The sequence below is a fragment of the Ambystoma mexicanum genome, chromosome 2q, assembly GCF_040938575.1.
Source record: "Ambystoma mexicanum isolate Mex_15411 chromosome 2q, UKY_AmexF1_1, whole genome shotgun sequence".
In the NCBI taxonomy this organism is placed as follows: Eukaryota; Metazoa; Chordata; class Amphibia; order Caudata; family Ambystomatidae; genus Ambystoma; species Ambystoma mexicanum.
In genome coordinates, this window is record NC_090924.1 from 878569746 (window position 1) to 878592228 (window position 22483).

The following is a 22483-nucleotide window of genomic DNA, read 5'->3' on the forward strand; positions in this document are numbered from 1 at the left end:
CAAAAAGTCTTAGTGGAAATGCGTTTGAGTCTTTGTAGCAAATTGTTATCGGCAGATTGAACCAGTTCAGAACAATACGTGAGAAAGCTTGGAGGCGACCCAACGGAAAGGAGAGGATTAAGAAACCTCACTCAAACCGATCGAAAGGGAAGCCAGGCGGACACGGTACCTTGTTTGTGGAGAGACAGCTCCGGCGGGGGCAGTTGTTTCTGGTGGTGGATGCACGCCGGGTCTTTGTCAAGAGTAGAGATGATCTCGTCGTCGAAGACAAGTGAAGTCAGGTGCACCACCAGGGAAGAGACCAGCCGCGGAGTGCTCCGTCACAAGGCACCACCTTTTGGTCGCGGGACAGGGGTAGTGGCTATCCGGTTGCCGAGGTGCTCTGCACGGGCAATTTGACCACTGCGTCCTGAGGCGAAGAAAAAGGCAAAGGGGACTGGTTGTTCCCACCAGTCAGGGGAAGAGACTCTCCGGCAGGGAGATCTCCTCTGTCGTCGGGAAGTGGTGAGTCGGTTCCGCAGGGCTCCACCGGGAGTGTCGTCGTGCAGGTCGGCTCAGCGTTACCCTCGTCGGATTCTTAGGTCCTGTGGCGACTTCTCAAGATCCAGTCCCAAAAGCCCTGCTTTTATGCAGAAAACCCCCATTCATTCAGCCTAGCTGTCAATCAACACACGCTAAGTGGTGAGCGGGGAGGCTCACCACTTGGGCCAATCACACCAGAGTGCGACCGGAGTTGGCAAGGCAACTCGGTCCAGGGTGCCTAAACCCCCTCCCACACTCCTGTGGTAACCCAGACAGAATGGCACCACTTTGGAGGGTCTCTGTACAGAGGCCCGCCAAAAGTGGAACAAAAGGGCTCAACCTTTGGTTTAGGAGTCACAGAGACGAACACAGACGCCATTTTAAAAACAGAGTTCTGGCAGAAAATACCATCCGATAGACTTATTTAAGATAAGTAAACTGATGGTATGTTTGAGATTAACGAGGAAAAGTATCAATCTCTAACAATGGGACGAATCCCATAGGGTTATGTTCGGGGTCGAGCATAACAAGTAGTTTCCACTGCCACCAGCCAAAACTCGATGAGGGGGGACGGGACAGTGCCCCCTCGAGTAACAGATCTAGGAGTAATCGAATTACCCCTACTAGCACGTCCACAATAAGATGGTTTGTACTAGTTCTGTTAGTAAATTTAGGTCTAGTAAAGCCAATGGTGACTTTACATGCCCGGGGAGACAGTAGTCAGTCCCCGGGTATGGAGTCTATGGTGGAGGTCTGCTAGGACGCCCCAGTGTTACGGCACGTAGGGTGCGGTGTAACACACATAGCAAAACATATGAGACCCTATGGAGTAAAAGACCCCATAGAACACATTGACATTCCAAGGAATTACACACATTCATGCCCAAGAGTGGGAAAAAAAGAGTCTCACTCTTGGCAGGATGGAAAAAAACAAACTCCAGAAATCCAGCAAAGCCGCTGGGGGACTCACTAGGTTAGGAAATTCAGCCTAAACAGAGAATTCTCCCTAACATAGGCCAAAACTCAGGAGCTCATAAAAACATGACCTGCTTAAATGGGATCTTAAATGAAAGGCAGTTTTGAATGCCAGAGTCAGTCCTTTGTTTCCCCATCACCCAATCAGGACTCCTGCTCCTTCCCTCCATCTTGGCTTGGGTTCCCACCAGAATTCTGGCATTCTGAAGACTAAAGTTAAGGCCTAAACCACTTCAAGGAAATGTTAGTAAATAGTTAAATATTTAAAATTCACTAAAAAGACAAACAAGCACCAAACGGATATAATGTCTATTTTCCAATGTCTATTTACCAAGGGACCTGATAATTACTCTCAGTTGCTTCTTCCTTGTCTCAGTACGGTCAAGAGGGGAAAGAAGGGGAGCTGACTTATAATAACCGATAAAGGTTGGGGGAGGGTTAGGTTGGTTGTTGGGAAAGGGGGATACCATGTCTCGCCTAAGGGCACCCCACTCCCAGTCCCCAAGGGCCCTCCACCCAGATGAACCTCACTTGCTTTTCCACCACCAGGGTCAGGATCCAAAAGAGATTGCCTTTCCCTGACCACCTGCGCAGAGGATCCAAGGGGAGTAGGAGTTAGAATACCCTCAGGTTTCTCACACATAGTCCATTGTGTAATCCTCATGCCTCCTCTGGACCACCTCTTTTCCAGTACCTTCTGTACTTGGCAAAGGAGTAGATTGTATAACCAATCTTCTTCACAGTATTCTTTGAAGATGACTTGAGATCAGACTGTATGTTTATTTTAGACTTTGCTGTCTGGATGGTATCAGCTCTTACAGGAGAAAGGAAGGAGTATTGCAATAACATACAGTAGGGCTTTCAGATTGTATTTTAGCAGACTGTATGGGTTTCATAGGTTCAAGGGCAAGAGGGGTAGGGAGTTCCATCATGGAATGGGAGTCCTTATCCCAATGAGGGGAGTCCCTCCCTGTGAGGTCCCGCTTTCCGCCACCCCTATGGGGAATGTTGCATATTAAATGGAATACCCCTGTAGTGCTGGGCCACCGGTCTTATGTTTGGGTCAATGTTCAGTTTGACCTGGCCTCCTTTTAGTTTCCTGATGCCTTTGAAGAGCGTTGGAAGTGTTGTTTCGATCTTAGCTGCCATGTTTATATACTTGTTTATCGTGAGGTGGTATAGCACATGTGTCAAGCCCATTTGAATGGCGGCTTTGAAACTTGATACATCCACAATCACTGTCAGCTTTGATGACGTGTATCATTATCCTCTCAGTCTGTTCCTGAACAATTTGCCACGAAGGCACCCATGCATGTCAACGGTTGCTTGGAGCCATAGGGGTGTCTGTCCACTTGACCTCTTTTTAGTTTTGGCATTTTGGGTAGTTTCTGAAAGGTTTTTTCAGACATTTACGGTAGCTACTGTGTCAATCAAAAAATGTTGCAACTTCCTGTTTACTTTCAACAACTGTATGGGGCTGTGCTCTATTGTTGTGGGGTTTCCCATTGCATATACATGCCCTTTCTTTTGCCCCTCATGACTTGAGGCAGAGTCTGATTCACTGGTTGATGGGGTGGGCCTTCTTAGGTGATGTAGTAGTCTTTTTGGTTTGTAGCATCTCCTGGGGGATACCGACTGCAGCCTCTTTTCAGTGTGCTTGTATCCTCTTCGGTCTGTGGGCATTATTTCTTCTCTCATTTTGTATGCAGGAGTATTTTTGTGGAATGTCTCGATCTGTTCTGTCTGACTTTCCTTTGGTCTTGGGGTTCCACACACTGAGCGGAAATGATTTTCTCTTCCACACGCGGAGCACTCCTGGCCTATTGCCGAACAGATTCCTTAGTGGGAAAATTAATATCCCTATCTGTAAACCAGTCTCTTTGTACACCCTTCAGGTGTCTTGTTTCGTTGTCATTTGATTTTCGTTAATTTGCGGACTGGACTCTACGTTCTATCGTGGTGACTTAGTTCCGCTGCCATTGTAGTGCAGGCTATCGTTAGAATATCAGGTAGTGTATGTGATTCACATCCCGCGATAACTTGTAACTTTATGGCTTCTTCATTTAAGCATAGATTAAAATCACAGTGTTTCACTCATGTTCATCGGCGGTGACGAAATTGTCCATTGTTTCTCCTTTTGTCGGAGTGGTGGTATAGAACACGTGCCTTCGTAATCTAATTTTGTGTATGGCAAAGTGTTCACTCAATTTTTTTAGATCTGGATATGTACTAATTCTATCTTTCCGGCATTTCATTTATAATGTCCCTTACTGCCGTCCCTGCTGTTAGCATGAGGAGACCTTTTATTCATCTGTCATCCGCGACCCCCATGGCGTCAACATACACTTCAAAGACTCGCAGCTACCTAGCTCATCGTGGCCCCAAATTCGTGTTTTCTGTCATGTGAAATGCCAGCGGCACCTATACTGGAAATGCTTCAGTGGGAATGGTGTGACGTACCTCTGGCATGATGGCTGCCTTTCAGATGGGGATGTTTCATGATCTAACATAATGATGTGTGTTGTACTTTGTTTTAACAATTGGTCTTCTTTTTGTCCCTGGAGCGTTTATGGCTGTTACCTGGCCTGACTTCCTCTCCCACCTTGAAAGGCCTGTGCTGTTATTGTGCACTAGTGTGCCTCCTCCCTCGTTGAAAAGAAACACGAGGGCAGTTGCCCACACAATCCATTTTTTTTAATGCATGGATTTAGCCTCAGCATCGAGCGCAGCATGTCCTGTGTGCGCAGTACTCCTGTAATCGAGGTCCACTCAGTGGGTTGTCGTGTGGCAACTATGCACAGATGTGGACCAGGCCACAGCGTCAAGCACACCGTGTCCTGAGCATGCAATATCCCTTTAACCGAGGTCTGTTTGGTGGGCCTCCTGTCGTGATGCTGCGACACTTCCCTTGCATCTCCTGGCTTGTAGCACTGGCAGGTCCAAACGGCCCCTCATTGCCAAATGTTGCATTGCAGGTAGGTCCTTTGCGCGTAGCAGCCAGCACCTGAAATAAATGACTGTACACACCAGCGTCTGTGTTGTAACCAACTATATCTTTATTTCTGGCACCTTCCTTTCGACACATCACATTCATTCCGAATGTGGCCCAAACCATCCACACAAGGACGTGAATGGGGTACATGACAGAACATTACACTTAACTGTCCGGCAACATTTTTACTTTTAACCTTGTAATTAGGAAAATAAGTTAATTAAAGCTGGAATTACATTGGAGCAATCGCATCTTTGAATTTAAGGTATGAACGGAATGATGTCATGCAATATTTCTTGTGATGTCTTGTGTAAAATCACAAGAGATACATGTTAGGAACTCTTTTTCTAAAAGTACTATTGTGGGAAGTATTTCTATATTCATATAATTTCATTGAACAATGGGTGACAATGTATGTGTTTCTCCTTTCTCCTAGGAAGTGTTGCAAGATATCCTGGACTTTGAAATCTCTGTCGTGGAATCCAATGAATTTCTTGCTTTTGTGAGCGGTGCAAAGATAATTCCAGGGACAGCTCCTCTTGCCCACAGATATGGGGGCCACCAGGTAAAACATAGTCCTTCCAAAATATGCATGGCTCATGCTGGTTATTGACTGGAAGAGAAGAAGCAGAGACTGATTGTGAAAAAATAGCTCTTCTGGAAGTAAATGGACTGCTGCTTTTCAGCCCTTCTCTGCTAAACATATCCAGATGAGCTCGCCTTGCTCTACTTAGGCCTTTGTTAAGTTTATTCAAATGGTTCCACGTACGACTTTGCAAGGATGACTGAATATTGTTTTTTTAAACTTTGTGTAAACACAGACAGACAGCATGGCATGTTTAAACATTAGCATACATCAATTACAGCACGACATGAGTGTGATCAGTACATTAACCGGTTGCACAGACCTTAACGGATTGCACCCCACAGGAGATGAGGTCCACTACAATGCTTGTCTTACCCATTTCCCACTATATATCATATTGCCTCCCCTCTCGGGCCAGATATGTGCAGCTGGAACGAAGCCCAGATGTCCTTAGGCCTGCAGGCCAGGGCTACCATAGCAGCAAATGTCTACTCCCTCTTAATCGTGTATACCAAGTCCCTCAGCCACTCCTCACATGTCGGGGCCAATGCCGACTTCCAATGTCTGTGGATTCACTTCTTGGATACGATACAGGCCAAGTTAAAGAAACGTCTAGTAACCACTGCCACTGTGCCAATATCGCCTAGCAAATATTTTTAATGGAGACATGTCGAGAGGGATCTCAAGGATGTCATTCAAAATTTCGGCCACCTTACGCCAGTATGCACTGACGGGAGGACACTCCCAGAACATATGGTAGGAATTGGCGGGAGAGAAACCACACTTCATGCACTCCCCGATTGCACCCACGGAGAATTTAGCAATCTTTGTGGGCGAATAATGTAGTTGGTTAAGTATTTTAAACTGTATCAGTCGGTATCCCGCATTCATGGATACCTCTTAGTCAACAGACAATACCAACTCCATTGCATATCTGAAAATGAGCATGCGTCACATCTAGAGAGAATTGTGCATACTAGCTTGCGTCACATCTAGACAGAAATGTCAATATTAGCTTGCATCACATCTAAACAGAAATGTGAATATTGGCTTGCATCACATCTAGACAGAAATGCGAATATCAGCCATTTGTCACATCTAGGTAAACTGTGTTAGTTAGCCATTTGCCACATGTGAACTGCGTTAGTCAGCCATTTGTCATCACTGGGCAAACTGTGTTGCTTAGCCACATCTGGATGAACTAATACTACACTCAACCCTTCACATACACTTCTCAGATACTGCACTAAAAACAACCAGAACTCCTCAGCACAACAAACTGCACATTCTTCACAACACTGCAACAATAAGACATTGCACATATAACCTTTCACAACACCGCCCGACGGCCACCTCCGAATCTCGCACCAGACTCAGTGAACGGTCCATCCGAACTGAAGCTGCCAACAGCACATCACTATGCCCTTGCTCTTTTTCCACTCCTCCCACTAACCGTACCCTCTCCCCTCCTTATCTTTTCACAGAACCGCCAGAATGCAGAGGGACCACACAAGTGGCACCTGTGCACGGTATAAAAGCCTTTAAGATTAAATTAAATTTAGTGCCTAGATCCCGCTCCCATTTCTGATGGACCCTATTTCTACATCAATGTCCCATACGTCTATTCTCACCACCATCTACAATTGCTGTTATACAGGCACGTACGTCAGGTTCCTGTGGGAAAGAGGGCCATAGCCGTCGGGCAACAGCCGGTATTTGATAATAATGCTGTTGTTTCAAAAAACCCTCGCCAAGTTTAGCTCGAAAGTCCTCAACTGCCACAAATGTACCATTTGAGAACAGGTCCCCAATTGTCAGTTGTTCCACCACCCCCTTTGTCCTACGTATTTCCCCATCATATGTTGGGGGCAGCCCTGGGTAATTCCATAGCGGGACCACCCATTATAGGGAGGGGTAAGCGCCAATCTGCAATATATTCTGGCCCATGCATTCACAGTAGTACGCACTGGATTAAATGAGCATGAATCTACATATCGGCCGCTAAAGATTACAGATCGCAGGTCAGTGGGATCCGCCCCATATTGTTCTAAAATAACATGAACCGCCTTGCTCCCAGAAGAATATCAATACCCGGCAAAGTGCGCCTGTGTAACCAGATAGTAGAGCTTGAAATCTGGCACAGCCAGTCCCCCCTGCACGTATGGCTCTACCAGCTGCTCCCATGTAATCCTGCCCGTCCCACCCCTCCCCCCCCAAATTCCAGTGAAAGGGACCGCAATCCAGTGAAGAACTCCCTCCCTGGCCATATTGGAACATTGCAGAAGCAGTACAGAACTTTGGGGAGAACAATAATTTTGAGCGCCTGCCATATAAGGACAAAGGAAGCCTGGGCCACATTTTTACTCTAGCCCGAGTGTCTGCAGATATTCTGCATGGTTATCAGCATAGATGGCTTTGTGTCACTTCGCGATTGATATACCCAGATACTTAAAGTACAGGGACCCATTTAAACCCTGGTAGATCTTCCGGGGCACCCATAAGTGGGAAAAGCTCTGATTTGGACCTATTGATCCTGTACCCCAAGTAGTTTAGTGAACTCATACACTGTATCCATCATGGGTCCCAGTAGGGTGTCATCAGCATATAGGGAGATGACCAGTGGGGGGCCCAGTATACGGATAACCCTATGCCCGTGCAGAGTCCTGATATGTGCAGCCAGTGTTAAGCACAAACCGCAGGTGGGACAGCGGGTATCCCTGCCTCGTGCCCCTCCCCAGCGGCAACATCTGCGAGATAGTGTTTTTAGTGCGAACCCTGGCTAGAGGCCCTGCATTCAGCAAGTGTACGCAATTCTTGAAGTACTGACCAAATCGATAGCGCCTCAGTACCATGAACAAATATTGCCACAACACTGAATCGAAAGCCTTCTCATTGTCCAAGGAGGCAGCCACCGCCCGGCCTGCTGATTAATCTGAGACATGATACAAAACAGCCACCTGAGATTCGGTGCCGTGGAGCAACTGGGTATAAACCAGGACTGGTCTGGGTGCACTAGCTGGGCCATGTATGGAAGCAGTCAGTAGGAAAGGATCTTAGCGAAGACCTTCCGCTGGTGGCTTGTTGGGCTTCAATAGAACAGTAATAATGGCCTCCTGCATGGAGGGCGGTAACCTCCCAGTTTATATCACTTCGTCCCACACCCGCAGTAATCGAGGCACCAGCAGCAATCTAAACTCCTTATAGAATCCAACCACCAACCCATCCAATCCTGGCGCGTTACCCGACTCCAGTGCCGCTATGGCCTCACACATCTCCTCAATTGTTATTGGAGTTTCTAGGGCCAGCCTACCCTCTGGGGGGAGTATCAGAAGTTCTATCCCAGCCAAGTATTCCTCCATGGCAGAGCATGCATCAGCGATGGCATGCAGCTCAGCATAGTACTCTTCAAATACCCTATTTACTCCTTCACTGGTGATGACTACTTCTCCAGCTAAGCCACGAATACCAGTAATAACCTGCGTCTCCCTTTCCACTCTGACCATCCTGGCCAGAGTTTTCCATTGTCTTTCCATACGCCCTAATCACACCCAGGAGAGCTTTATCATGGGATCTACCATACTTGTTTTCTAGCTGCCTAAGCTGTCCTTCAACTTCACCTAGCTCGGCTCTAACCGCTTTGAGGGTTCCTGCTGTGGCCGACAGCAATTCACCCCGTATCCAGCCCTTAAATGCCTGCCACACCACAAAGTATCGGGAGACAGAACTGGTGTTAATGTTAAAGAAGTTGTCAATTTTGTCATGATGGGTAGCCGTCAACACAAGTTCAAGCAGCATTGATGACGGCATCCGCCACATAGTGCGAGGTTGCGGACGCTGAGCATGAGTACGGACAGCACCACTGGGGAATGGTCAGACAGCGTGCATGGCAGAATTTCACTGTCGAACTTTGGGAACCAATTCAGCAGATAAAAACCAATAGTCTATTCGAGACATCGTGTCATGTACAGTTGAATAATGTGTGTTCCCTAATCTCAGGGTGCAAATAGTGCCAAATATCAGAAAGTCGCAACTAGTGTATAATATGATGAGGCAAGCGCGCCGTGGCAGTCCCCGCCTGAGGGGATATGGAGGACCTATCCAGAACATCATTAAGAATGGTATTGAAATCCCCTCCCCAAATGATCGGGGTAGGAGCAGATCGGGCAAGTATCTCAAAATCAGAGAAGTGTCACGATGCCTGCCCCCGGAAAGCCAGACCAGGCCCAGCAACCCCGGAAGCAGGCATCATGCCACTTGAAGCATGCCCAAAAACCCCAGTTAGGGGCTCTTTGGCTACAGTCCTGGCGCCTATGGCGCCAGGCTCATAAGAATAAAGTCAGTCCTGGCGCCGTAGGCGCCAGGCTCATTACAGAAATCTTACCTGTTGCAGACCATGCTGCATACCTACCTGATGCAGACCATGCTGCACAAAGCCACAAACCAAATGAGGCTTAAAGGGACTACTTTACCTCAGGGACTCCTTTCCTCTCGGGTGGGGCTGTGGAAGAATACTTACCTGGGACTTCTTCCAAGGCTATTTAAGCCACACCCAGACAACCACACGTGCTTCGCGTTATTCTGCTCACTACAGCGTAACGCTCACCGTGTCTTCAGCACCTCCAGTCTTCAGCCACGCCTGCTTCAGCCCTGGAACACCTGGAACAAGAAAAGGAGAAGGAGAAGAGGTCAGAACAAAACCCTTACCTGAATCCTTGATCCAGCACATCGTCGATCTGGAAGGGAGAAGCCATCTCAGGTGCATTGCCAGGCACCTCGCAGCGCCGCCCTGAACTCACCAACCGGGGCTGCATTCCTTTACTCCATCGCAAATCCAACATCTCCAGGCCATTCTTCAACATTTGGGGGAGACAAGAACAGATAGGTGAGCAAGGGCAATACAAATCACCCCCAAAGACTTACCTGATTTACCATAGGGGGGTACTCACCTCATCTCGGGTCGGCGTAGTCAATTCTGCATCACTGCCGCACCCCGGCCCCTAAGGGGAAAACAAGGACAATACAAATCACCCCCAAAGACTTACCTGATTACCACAGGGGGGTACTCGCTTCATCTCGGGTCGGCGCAGTCAATTCCGCATCACTGCCGCACCCCGGCCCCTAAGGGGGAAAAAACAAGGACAATACAACCTAACCCCAAAGACTTACCTGATTTACCACAGGGGGGTACTCACCTAATTCGGGTCGGCGCAGTTAATTCTGCATCATCGCTGTACCCCGGCCCCAAAGGGGAGAACCACAATAGACTTACCAGGATCTTACCAATTGCCCCTTGGAACTCTTCTGGTGGTTTAAATCCGCAACCTACAAGGAATCTGGTAGGGTGAAGATCAGACTTTTGAACTCTTACGAACAATTGGACTTAGAGTCAATACTGGAACTCACCAATTCCTCCACGCCAGTGAAGTAACTGGTCGTCTACGCGCCCCTGCGCTCGACGCAGGATGGAGAGCTCATCTTTCCAAATCTTCAGGTGAGGTTAAGAGGGAACTTCAGGAGTGTTCTGTGGGCAGACAAGGGGAATGGGAAGGCGGGTTAACGCTCAGATTGCGGTAGGTTAATTCCCTTTCTCCATTGCAGAAAGATATTCGTACGAGTCCAACAAACGAAGCTAAGTGGGTCTGTCCAGTCTGTCATCTCGGCTCTACGTGTGACTCTGGTGGAAGCAACTGCGGGCCAGTCCAGATCGACGCCCCCGTGGGAATCAGGTGAGCGTAACAGAACGCGAAGACTACCCACAAATACCAACCTGGGCGTCATGGAGACCTCGGAAACCGATCAGTTGGCCCAATTATTAGGGGAACTAAGGGCCGAAGTGCATTCCGCCCGCCAGGAAACCAATGCCCTCAGGAGGGAATTGATAGTATCAAAAGAACGAACTGATGATTTGGCCAGACAGCTATTACAAAGCCAGGCTGGACAAACACCTCTACCTGGACTCGGGGCCAGCCCAGCTCCGGTGCCACCGAGTAACCCGGTGCAGATAAACCTTCCTGGAGCCATTCCCTTGGCTCCACCTGAACGCTTTGCCGGAGACCCTAAAAGGTTTGCTATATTCATGAATCAATGTCGCTTACACTTTTTATGTAGACCTGGAGCTTTCCCAAACGATCAAGCCAAGGTAGCTTTTGTACTGTCATATCTCAGCGGCAGTGCAGCAGACTGGTCCATTCCGCTAGTAAATCAGGATGACCCGATTCTTCGAGATTTCCAAGGTTTTCGAACTAGCATGGAAAGACTGTTCGCCCGACATTCCCAAGGACAGGCTTTGGATAACGAACTTTTATCCTTACGGCAAGGTAATCAGGATCTTTTATCTTACATTGCAACTTTCAATAGATTGGTTGTGGAGACCGAATGGCCTGAAGCCAAGCGAATTACATAATTCCATCGAGGGCTTCGGGGAAAACTCATGGATGTTTTAGCCCAAGTCATGAACCCGCCTTTAGACTGTGCTGAATATATAGATTTTGTGGTCCAGTTAGATCACAGACTTCAAACCAGAAAGGCTAATCGAACTAAGTTTGAAAACAAGGTCTTGGTTAAAACCTACGTACCCTCGAAGGGGGTAGATGCCTCAGAACCCATGCAAATCGGGGGGGTTAGAGGACCCTTAACCCAGAAGGAAAGGGAAAGAAGACGGCAACAGCAATTATGTCTATATTGCGGAGCTACTGGTCATTTCCTTTGGAACTGCCCTGTAAAACCACCCAAGAAAACTATAGGAGCAGCAGACGAAAACCACTTGAAACCTGACTCGGGAAACGATCACGCCCGGCAAGCGTAGAGGTCAGCTTGCCGAGCTTAAAGAAGGACACTTTGACCTCGCATTTCACCATACCCATGGTCCTTATAGATCCAGAGCAGCCATCACGCATACACGCGGTAAAGGCGTACGTAGATAGTGGAGCCATAGGAAACAATTTGGACTACGGATTGGCTTCCAGGATGAATCTACCTCTCACCCGAAAGACCACTACCGATGTCGTCACCACTGTTGATGGAACTGAAATTGCCTCTGGGCCCGTAACTCATTCCACTGCAGAGATGACTTTGCTGGGTCAGGATGGACACCGAGAGGTTATGGTGTTTGATTTAATCAAGGCTTCACAGTTTCAACTGATACTGGGAATCCCTTGGTTGGAGAAACACAATCCCTGTATTGATTGGCGATAGAAGAGACTAACCTTTCTAGAATGTGCTAACACCTGTTACCCAAAGAGAACTCTAAATTCAGTATTGGCCCCAATAATCCCAGCTGCCATACAATTACCTGCTGAATACCAAGACTTTCAGGATGTCTTTCAAAAGGAGCAGGCAAACACCTTACCACCGCACAGATCGTATGATTGTCAAATAGATCTCATACCAGGAGCACAACCACCTTGCAGCAGAATCTATGCCCTCACGGAACCTGAAAATCTCCTCTTGCGCCAGTACCTAGACCAGTATCTTGCTAATGGCTTCATCCGCCCGTCCAAGTCCCCTGCATCTTTCGCTTTGTTCTTCGTGCCAAAAAAGGAAAGCGACCTTAGAACATGCATTGACTACCGCGCGCTGAATCAGATAACTATCAAGAATCGGTGCCCATTGCCATTGATACCTGAACTACTAGACCAGGTAAAGAACGCTTGTATATACACAAAACTAGACCTTCGGGGGGCATATCATCTGGTACGCGTCAAAGAGGGTGACGAATGGAAGACTGCTTTTCGCACCAAGTACGGATTATTTGAGTACCAGGTGATGCCTTTCGGTCTGTGTAACGCACCAGCAGCCTTCCAGTTCTTCATGAACAATGTCTTCCGAGAGCTCATCGATGTTTGTGTAGTCGTTTACATCGACGATATCTTAGTATACTCCCTATCGGAATCCGATCATGTAAAGCACGTCCGAGCAGTCCTAGAAAAGTTACGCCAGTATAAGTTATACGCTAAACTGGAAAAGTGCATCTTTCACACTACGGAAGTAGAGTTTCTTGGATTTATTCTGACCCCGAAAGGAATCCGGATGGATACACGGAAGGTGGACGCAATTCTTAATTGGCCTTCGCCAAGCTCAGTCAAAGGAGTTCAAAGCATGCTCGGCTTTGCCAATTTCTACCGCAGGTTTATCCCGGACTTCTCACACATTGTACATCCCATTACAACACTATTGCGAAAGAATAAACGCTTTACATGGACAGAAGAAGCCGAGAACGCCTTCCAAGAGTTAAAAAAGAAATTCACGTCCGCTCCTGTATTACGACACCCACGCCCAGAGCTTCCCTACATAGTGGAAACAGATGCATCCAGTTCAGCTATGGGAGCAGTGCTCTCCCAAAAGGATCCCGAAACTAACCAGCTGCACCCAGTGGCGTTTTTGGTCAAGAAAGTTTTTGGCTCCCGAATTAAATTATGCTATAACCGACAAGGAACTGTTGGCCATCAAGTCTGCCTTCAAGGCTTGGCGGCACTATCTGCTGGGCGCCAGGCATACCATTACGGTCATCACTGATCACCGCAACTTACAATACCTAAAGGTAGCCAAGGCCCAATCTTCACGCCAACTCCGTTGGGCATTGTTCTTCGCCGAGTTTGATTTTGTAATAACCTATCGACCAGGTTGTAAAAATGGAAAAGCTGACGCCCTGTCCCGAATAGGAATGGGAGAAACAGAAAGAGCTTTAGAACCTGTACCCATAATTCCTGAACAGAGGATCCTTGGTCTGACATCCATACACTCTCTGGAGGACATTCAAGAAAAGGTCCATCAACTCTTTGATTCCAATGCCTTACAGGGCTGGGCAAGGAAAGGCCCAGATTATTCTGTCACCAACAATCTACCTTATTACCAAGGCCGGCTATTTTTGCCACTAGAGGAACTACAGAAACTTGTCATTTCTCATTACCACGACACCTTGATGGAAGGACATCCTGGCATTGCTAAAACTGAAGCCAAAATCAAGAAACAGTTTTGGTGGCCCACCTGGCGAAAAGATGTCAAGTTGTTTGTCATGTCTTGTGGCATTTGCGCTCAAAATAAAGGGGAAAAGAAAAAACCCGCTGGATTATTACAACCGTTAGACATACCACCTACTCCTTCGCATACCTTGTCATTAGACTTTATCACGGATTTACCCCCGTGCAAAGGTTATAACACCATTCTAGTTATTGTAGATCTTTTTTCTAAAATGGCCCATTTCATTCCTTTAAAAGGAATACCTTCAGCTTCAATCCTGGCCAAGGAGTTCCTTGAAAATGTTGTCCGTCTACATGGCTTTCCTTCCGTGTTAATTTCAGACCGGGGAAGTCAGTTTATTTCACATTTTTGGAGGAAGTGCTGCCAGCTGGCACAAATTGATGTTAGGCTTTCAACCAGCCACCATCCTCAGAACGACGGTCAAACAGAGAGAACCAACCAGACTCTTGAGCAATACCTACGTTGTATGCTACATCAATCTGAGGAGGATTGGAAAGACATTCTTTGGATCGGCGAGTATGCATACAATAATTCTGTACACTCAGGAACTAAACAAAGCCCTTTTTTTTTACCATATATGGTCACCATCCTCGAACCTCAGACTTAGATTCTCCCCAGCATTTAGGGATGCCTGCGGTGGACCATCTCCACGCTGTTATCACACAAGCCTTTAAAGAGGCGACTGCACATTTACAAAAGGCTAAGGATAAATACAAGAAGGATGCTGATCAACACAGGGGTGAAGCACCGCAATACCAAGTAGGGGACCAAGTATGGTTAGCCACCAAGTACTTACCACTCAAGGGAACACGGACTTTTAACCCAAGGTACTTGGGACCTTATTCTATTAAGGCTATAATTAATCCAGTGGCCGTCAAGTTGGACCTGCCTGGTCATATGCGTGTTCATCCTGTTTTTCACGTGTTTCTTTTGAAGCCTGTGCAACCAGGAACTAGACTAACCACCCCACCTGAACCTATCCTCATAGACGGGGAACCCGAATTCGAAGTCAAGAATATTTTGGACTCTAAAAGGGTGAGATCAAAACTCTTCTATCTCATTGATTGGAAAGGTTATGGTCCACAAGAAAGATCTTGGGAGCCTAGTGACCATGTGCATGCACCTCAATTAGTGAAAAGGTTCCACCAAGAATTTCCAGACAAACCAAGGCCGAGAGGGAGAACAGCTTTAGGAGGGGCCTTGAGGGGGAGTGCTGTCACGATGCCTGCCCCCGGAAAGCCAGACCAGGCCCAGCAACCCCGGAAGCAGGCATCATGCCACTTGAAGCATGCCCAAAAACCCCAGTTAGGGGCTCTTTGGCTACAGTCCTGGCGCCTGTGGCGCCAGGCTCATAAGAATAAAGTCAGTCCTGGCGCCATGGGCGCCAGGCTCATTACAGAAATCTTACCTGTTGCAGACCATGCTGCATACCTACCTGATGCAGACCATGCTGCACGAAGCCACAAGCCAAATGAGGCTTAAAGGGACTACTTTACCTCAGGGTCTCCTTTCCTCTCGGGTGGGGCTGTGGAAGAATACTTACCTGGGACTTCTTCCAAGGCTATTTAAGCCACACCCGGACAGCCACAGGTGCTTCGCGTTATTCTGCTCGCTGCAGCGTAACGCTCAACGTGTCTTCAGCAGCTCCAGTCTTCAGCCACGCCCGCTTCAGCCCTGGAACACCTGGAACAAGAAAAGGAGAAGGAGAAGAGGTCAGAACAAAACCCTTACCTGAATCCTTGATCCAGCACATCGTCGATCTGGAAGAGAGAAGCCTTCTCAGGTGCATTGCCACGCACCTCGCAGTGCCGCTCTGAACTCGCCAACCGGGGCTGCATTCCTTTACTCCATCGTGAATCCAACATCTCCAGGCCATTCTTCAACACTTGGGGGAGACAAGAACAGATAGGTGAGCAAGGGCAATACAAACCACCCCCAAAGACTTACCTGATTTACCATAGGGGGGTACTCGCCTCATCTCGGGTCGGCGTAGTCAATTCTGCATCACTGCCGCACCCCGGCCCCTAAGGGGAAAACAAGGACAATACAAATCACCCCCAAAGACTTACCTGATTACCACAGGGGGTACTCGCCTCATCTCGGGTCGGCGCAGTCAATTCTGCATCACCGCCGCACCCCGGCCCCTAAGGGGAAAAAACAAGGACAATACAACCTAACCCCAAAGACTTACCTGATTTACCACAGGGGGGTACTCACCTCATTTCGGGTCGGCGCAGTTAATTCTGCATCATCGCTGTACCCCGGCCCCAAAGAGGAGAACCACAATAGACTTACCAGGATCTTATCAATTGCCACTTGGAACTCTTCTGGTGGTTTAAATCCGCAACCTACAAGGAATCTGGTAGGGTGAAGATCAGACTTTTGAACTCTTATGAACAATTGGACTTAGAGTCAATACTGAAACTCACCAATTCCTCCACGCCAGTGAAGTAACTGGTCGTCTACGCGCCCCTGCGCTCGACGCAGGATGGAGAGCTCAGCTTTCCAAATCTTCAGGTGAGATTAAGAGGGAACTTCAGGAGTGTTCTGTGGGCAGACAAGGGGTGTGGGAAGGCGGGTTAACGCTCAGATTACGGTAGGTTAATTCCCTTTCTCCATTGCAGAAAGATATTCGTATGAGTCCAACAAACGAAGCTAAGTGGGTCTGTCCAGTCTGTCATCTCGGCTCTACGTGTGACTCTGGTGGAAGCAACAGTGGGCCAGTCCAGATCGACGCCCCCGTGGGAATCAGGTGAGCGTAACAAGAAGTAAAAGCCAGGGTCCTCGATGTTGGGGCCATAGGTGTTGATGAGGGCCACCTCCCTGCTGTACAGTTGCCCCCATACTATCACGTAGCCGCCCATTGGATCAACATCGCTACTCGTGATCTGAAACGGTACCGAGCAGTGGATAAGGGTGAGGACACCGCTAGTCTGGGAGGCGGAATTAGTATAGAACCCGTGGCTGCCCCACTTTGGGGCAAACACCGCATGGATACCACCTAGCGCATGGGTCTCTTGTAGCATGAGAATCTAAGGCTGATGTCTAGCAATGTAGGCCAACAGTTTCCTGGCTTTGATCGGGTTATTTATCCCTTGCACATTCCATGGGAAGAAGGTGACTGGCTCTTCAGTCCCTGTAGTGTCAGGGCCTGCCATGCACCATCACCCCTACACACCTCAAATGTCCACCCCACCCCATGTCGCCATGATGCTATAGCCATTCTGCCTGTCAAACTTTGAACTTTAATTCCCTCTTCCTCCCCCGCACAGTCCACCCCAACCAGTGTCACCCTGTAACCATCTTATGTTGAAACTTCAAGGAAAATGGTGCGAGCAGCAAGTCATCATAACATAAGTGGTCCACTCAGTTCAGAATTGAGCTACATTCACAAGCCCATGAACCAGACAAGGGCCAGAGCAATAAAATACATTCTATTGCCCTCAGGCAGGATAACATTAGGGGCCGAAACCATAACCCAACTGGAGGGTAGCATCCCTCAGCGAGTAGCACCGTCACGGGAGCAAGTTATCTTCATGTATTGTTTGAGGAAGGTCACACAGGAGGGGGGGATAGAGGCCTCGATATACTGCAGAGCGTCCCCATGAGTCTCAGAGAAATGGGCCTTGCTGCCATGTAGTATGCGCAGTTTAGATGGAAAGAGGATGGCATACTGGACCTGTCGCTCCCTCAGCAGGCGCTTGACTAGATTTTAGGATCGTCTATCCGCCTGGACCCGAGCAGAGAAATCTGGATACACGTGAATGGTGCTGGATTCAAATTGTAACATGCCTTTTTCTCTAGACAGGCACAATATATGATCTCTCTCACGATAATGTAATAGACGTGCGATGAACGTGCGCGGCGGCGCCCCACGTTTAGGAGTGGGCACCAGTGCCCAATGGACGCGTTCCACCAGGAAGTGTGCTGAAAAGTCAGCCTCTGCAAATAATGTCTTTAGAAGGCCCTCCACAAATTGCTCTATGGGACCCCTCTCCGGCTCCTCTGGAACCCCCACTATTCATATGTTATTTCGACAAGAGCGTGACTCCAGGTTTTCGCACTTCACTCTGACGGCAGATAGTTCTTTTGTTACCCCTTTCAGTAGCTAATCATGCGAGAGGACTGAGTCATCAAGATGCCCTATCCTCGTCTCTGTCTCCATAATCCACCCACTCTCCTTATCCACCCTGGCCTTCAAGGAGCTAATGTTGGCGACTATGTCATCCAGCTTAGTGTTTACGGAGGCAAATCCAGACTGCATTGCTGCCATAAAGGTTTCCATGCCCGCAGTGGCTGCCACTGCACCCACAGGGGCATTCTCTGTAGTAGGTGCTGCAGACGCTTCCCTCCGCCCAGTACGCCAGCAAAGGAGTCCATCATCCCATATTTTTTAGCAGCCCTTTTGGTCCTTTTCTAATATGCGGTGTATGCTGGTCAGTGTGTCACCCCACCAGGTGTCACAGAGCAAGGATGTCACAGGTGCACTCAATAGTCCAGGGTCTGCTCGTCCTCATACCCCATCAGTTAAGATGGCTTCCCGACTACCCTGACGCAGTCAGTCACCCTCAGCCAGGAACGGTAATCCAGCGATATTTTGGTATTCGCAGCACTCCAACTTCACCACATAAAGCTCAGCCTCCCCTCGCTTCTTCCACCACCGTAGTGCCTCACCCTACAGCTGGCCCGTTGGCCCACACGAAAAACAGGCCCCCTGTGCCAGGTATTGTTTCAGGACTTATGGAACATTCAGGAGCTAGTACAGTTCAGGAGCAATTATCAGCACTCGCCGCAGAACTAGGTCCGATGCACGCTGGTCAATTTGGAATTGCGTCCCCCAGCCTTACCCTCGGCTGCCGTCGGCACAGCAAATTGCAGGCCATTAGATCTCATGTGTTGTCCCCCATGCCCGCTGGCTCCAGGAGTGATTAATCGCGCCCGTAGCGAGCTGCACTAGCCTCAGCCACAGGAGCTCTGTAGTTCGGAAGCCGTCTCGTGGGAAGCGGGCCAATAATAGTGTGGGGGTGCCACTCCAGATTAAACCCTGATGCTGCCATATCTTTCCTCCCCACCCATGGGCACCAGGGTGGGAGAGTCAGAGGATAGTGCGGACCATAGGGCTCGCCGGGTCACCACCGCCACGTCCATGTCAGAACGCATTGCAGCCGCCGCAAGAAGGCCACTGAAGTATTTCACCAGAATGCAGTCACTGCAGCATTCAAGAATCGGTGCCGACCTGCTCCACACTTAACAGCACCGGCCCCTGTCGTTTGTTTAGGAGTTGGCTGGCTGAATGCAGGGTTTAGTAAGAACAGTATTTTGCAGAGTGAGGAGCCTCACGGTAAGGCAGCCATCGCTATTGCTGCTCAGCAGCGCCCCCGACTGAATACTATTTCTAATTGAAGGTGCATATTCCTCATCAAGGCCAAAATGTTTCAAAAGCACATCTTGCGGACCACACAATGCTATCTGTGAACATTAAAAGTATAAAAACATCCAGTGGTGTGGGTGATTTTTAAAGTAATGGTGCCTCAATGTTTTCCCTCAAATTAATCCAAGTGAGCAAGCAAAGGGAGCCAGCCTAAAATCACTCAACGGGTTCAGAGGAGATTCCTGCCCTCCTCGGACAATATATCCAAAATGGTGCATTTTAAAGCATAGAATTATGGATACTTTTAATAAATAGCTTTTGGATTTTAAACATTTCCTCATAGGAAAACATGAGATATTGCAGTACACAAAAGCATTTCGGATGTGCCCATCAAAAATTGTGCGCTAGAAACAATGGATCTACAGGTGACAAACCAAAGCTTGTCCCATATCATCATTGAAGCAGGCCATTATACAACTGCCACTACCACACTGGGAACATTTCTGTATACATTACACCACATTAAAATATTAAAGGGTTTGGAATAAGCTGCATCTCAAAATGCAACTTCAATTTCATTTTATGGTCTGAATTTGATTTGAGTTTTTCATGCAAGGTAACTTCAAGCACTTTTTTTTGAAGTAAAGGTGCCAATGATGCTTCACCAGCAATGTTGCACTAGATTCCTGAAGGAGCGTGAGACGATAGTTTAATAATGATTGTGTAGATTCATGCTTGTTTTATAAATTGATCAGGTTTTAGGCATGGCATACTTGAAATGCATTTTATAGGCCACAGTGTTGTTTTTAGGGTATTTTGTGTATCTTGGTGAGCTCAGAATAATTTCCTTCTCTCTTTATCAATGGTGTCAAATTAAAGGGGTAGTTTGCTCAGAAATGTTATTTTCCCATTTGATCGTGCATGTATTTACGATCATACATCGATCCAGCTGAAAAAAAAATCCTATGCCTTTTACCTTAGTATCCTCACTTTATACATGCGAAAACACCTGCCTGGGCCATTATCCGTTGATCCATCGCCCCAAGTTCAAGTGCCCTCGCAGCACTAAATCATATCACCCGCTCCTCAAGCTGACATCGCTAGATTCTTACGCCACTGCTCACCACGGCAATGCACGTCTCATGTCAACGTTCTCTGTGCGCCATCTATTGACGTGTCTCCCTGGAAATGCCAAGACGCCTCTTTCGTCCATAAATGTAAACAAACCCTTTCGGATCACACAACGTTGGAGATTATTTTTCTTTCGTGTCAGTTATTTCTTTTCGAGTCTACCTGACTTGTTTGTGCTCTGTTCAGCTATCTGCCAAGTACTCCACACATTTACAACAGGTATTTATGCTGCCGAAAAATAATGAACTCAGTAGTTGCTTTTTATTTAATCATTTCTTATATTATGTACAAATGTCCTTGCCAAACCATATTTAAATTATACTATAACATGGAATGTACTTTACTCGTGGCCTTGCAAACATTTCAATTTTGTCTGATTAATCTTGTCTTTGCACAATTGGTATTTCCAAAATGGCTGTTTTCTTGCTTGTTTTTAGTTGACATTGAATTTTAATGTGAAACCTTATTTCGTTAATGTATACAAACAAAAACATTTCAATATTCAGGAACCTATGGCCAATATTCATCCCTGCATGTACGAGCCTGAATATTCAGAAGAGGAAATCCGTGAAAGAGAAAAAAGTCAAGACCATGGGAAATCAAATGCTGGTCTTGACAATCAATCACCGGAGCCTGAACCCAGTCGCATGGAAGATGTTTCCACATGGTGTACCTGCTATCGTTGTGATGTTATGCCAAGTGTGTTGGAGAACTGCTGCTACTGAGAAAAATCTGGCTGCTTGGCCTACATTGCCAAAGAAGAGACACCACCGTTATGTGTTACTGAGCTTCATGACTTCAAGGCAGCCTGCCTTAAAAGATCTGTGTTGCGAATGATGATGCACGAACTTCGATGTGCAGTTCGCCCGCGTAATCCAATTAACAAGTACGTTCACTGAATATAGGTTGTGTGTTTTACAACCGAGACAGCTAACATTTCAACATCCAAACAATTAGCTTTCTTTCACTAGGAAGTAAAAAAATTTTTTTTAACCGTCTCCCGAACTGTTTCTGATCGAATGGGTGTTCACATTTTCAATTGATCCCCACTTGATATCCCATGCACCGTTAGTACTTTCCACGTAAACGTACTTTTTAAAGCATCACAATGTTTTACATTTGAAAAGGTATTTCAAATACAATACATGCAATTATCGGGTTCATTTAAGTAAACTATTTCTGTATCTCTTTCACAGGTGGTACAGGCGTGTGGCCTATCATGCTTTTTCATGGTGGATTAATGAAAGACTGGGATTCCCTGTTCGACGTGTGATACCTTTGTGTGTGGTTCGTGCCATTCGTGACAAATTCCCAAGTGATTTTGGACAATACTGTGGATTTATGCAGACAGTTCCTAGACCGCAGCAGTACAATTTGTAGTTTGTCATTGCAACCCACTTCACAAAATACAATGAAAAATAAATAAAAAACTGATTGCATATGAAAAGTTGATGCAGATTATTTGTAACTACACACCACGTGCAGAAATAAACAGAGGACTGTGAAAGATGTGTGTGCTTCACCAAGTTTACTGGCCTATTGTCCTCCCCTCATCCACATCCATCCCCCCTCTGGCATCAATGGCAGTTCAAACCTCTGGCTGTGCGCTCAGAAAGGGGCTTGCTGGGTGGGACCGCACAAGGTGCTGAATACAATGTACACCTCAAAGGCCGCTTTGGCACGGGGAACATTGACCACATGGCCTCCCTAGACCCAGCGTCTCCAGACTCCCCTTTGAAGGCCATGTCCCTGCAATCCTCATACCTCTGTGTTCTTTGAATGTGTTCCGGGCCTACTGCGCTCCCCTCCTCCACATTCATCCCCCCTGTGGGATCAATGACAGTTTACACCTGTGGCCGTGTGCTCGGAAGGGGTGTGGCTGGGTGGGGACACACAGGATGCAGAATACAATGTACACCTCAAGGGG

The 22483-nt window shown here is 47.5% G+C and overlaps 1 protein-coding gene across 6 annotated transcripts in view; it reads left to right on the top strand.

Annotated features, from left to right (window-relative positions):
• Nucleotides 1–22483, top strand: part of LOC138569804 (protein adenylyltransferase SelO-like) — a 1380025-nt gene that overhangs the window by 343143 nt on the left and 1014399 nt on the right. For all 6 annotated transcript variants that reach the window (XM_069648140.1, XM_069648139.1, XM_069648135.1 and 3 more), the window contains exon 3: nt 4926–5054. In XM_069648140.1, the coding sequence (XP_069504241.1) occupies nt 4926–5054 (129 nt within the window). The remainder of the gene's footprint in view (nt 1–4925; nt 5055–22483) is intronic.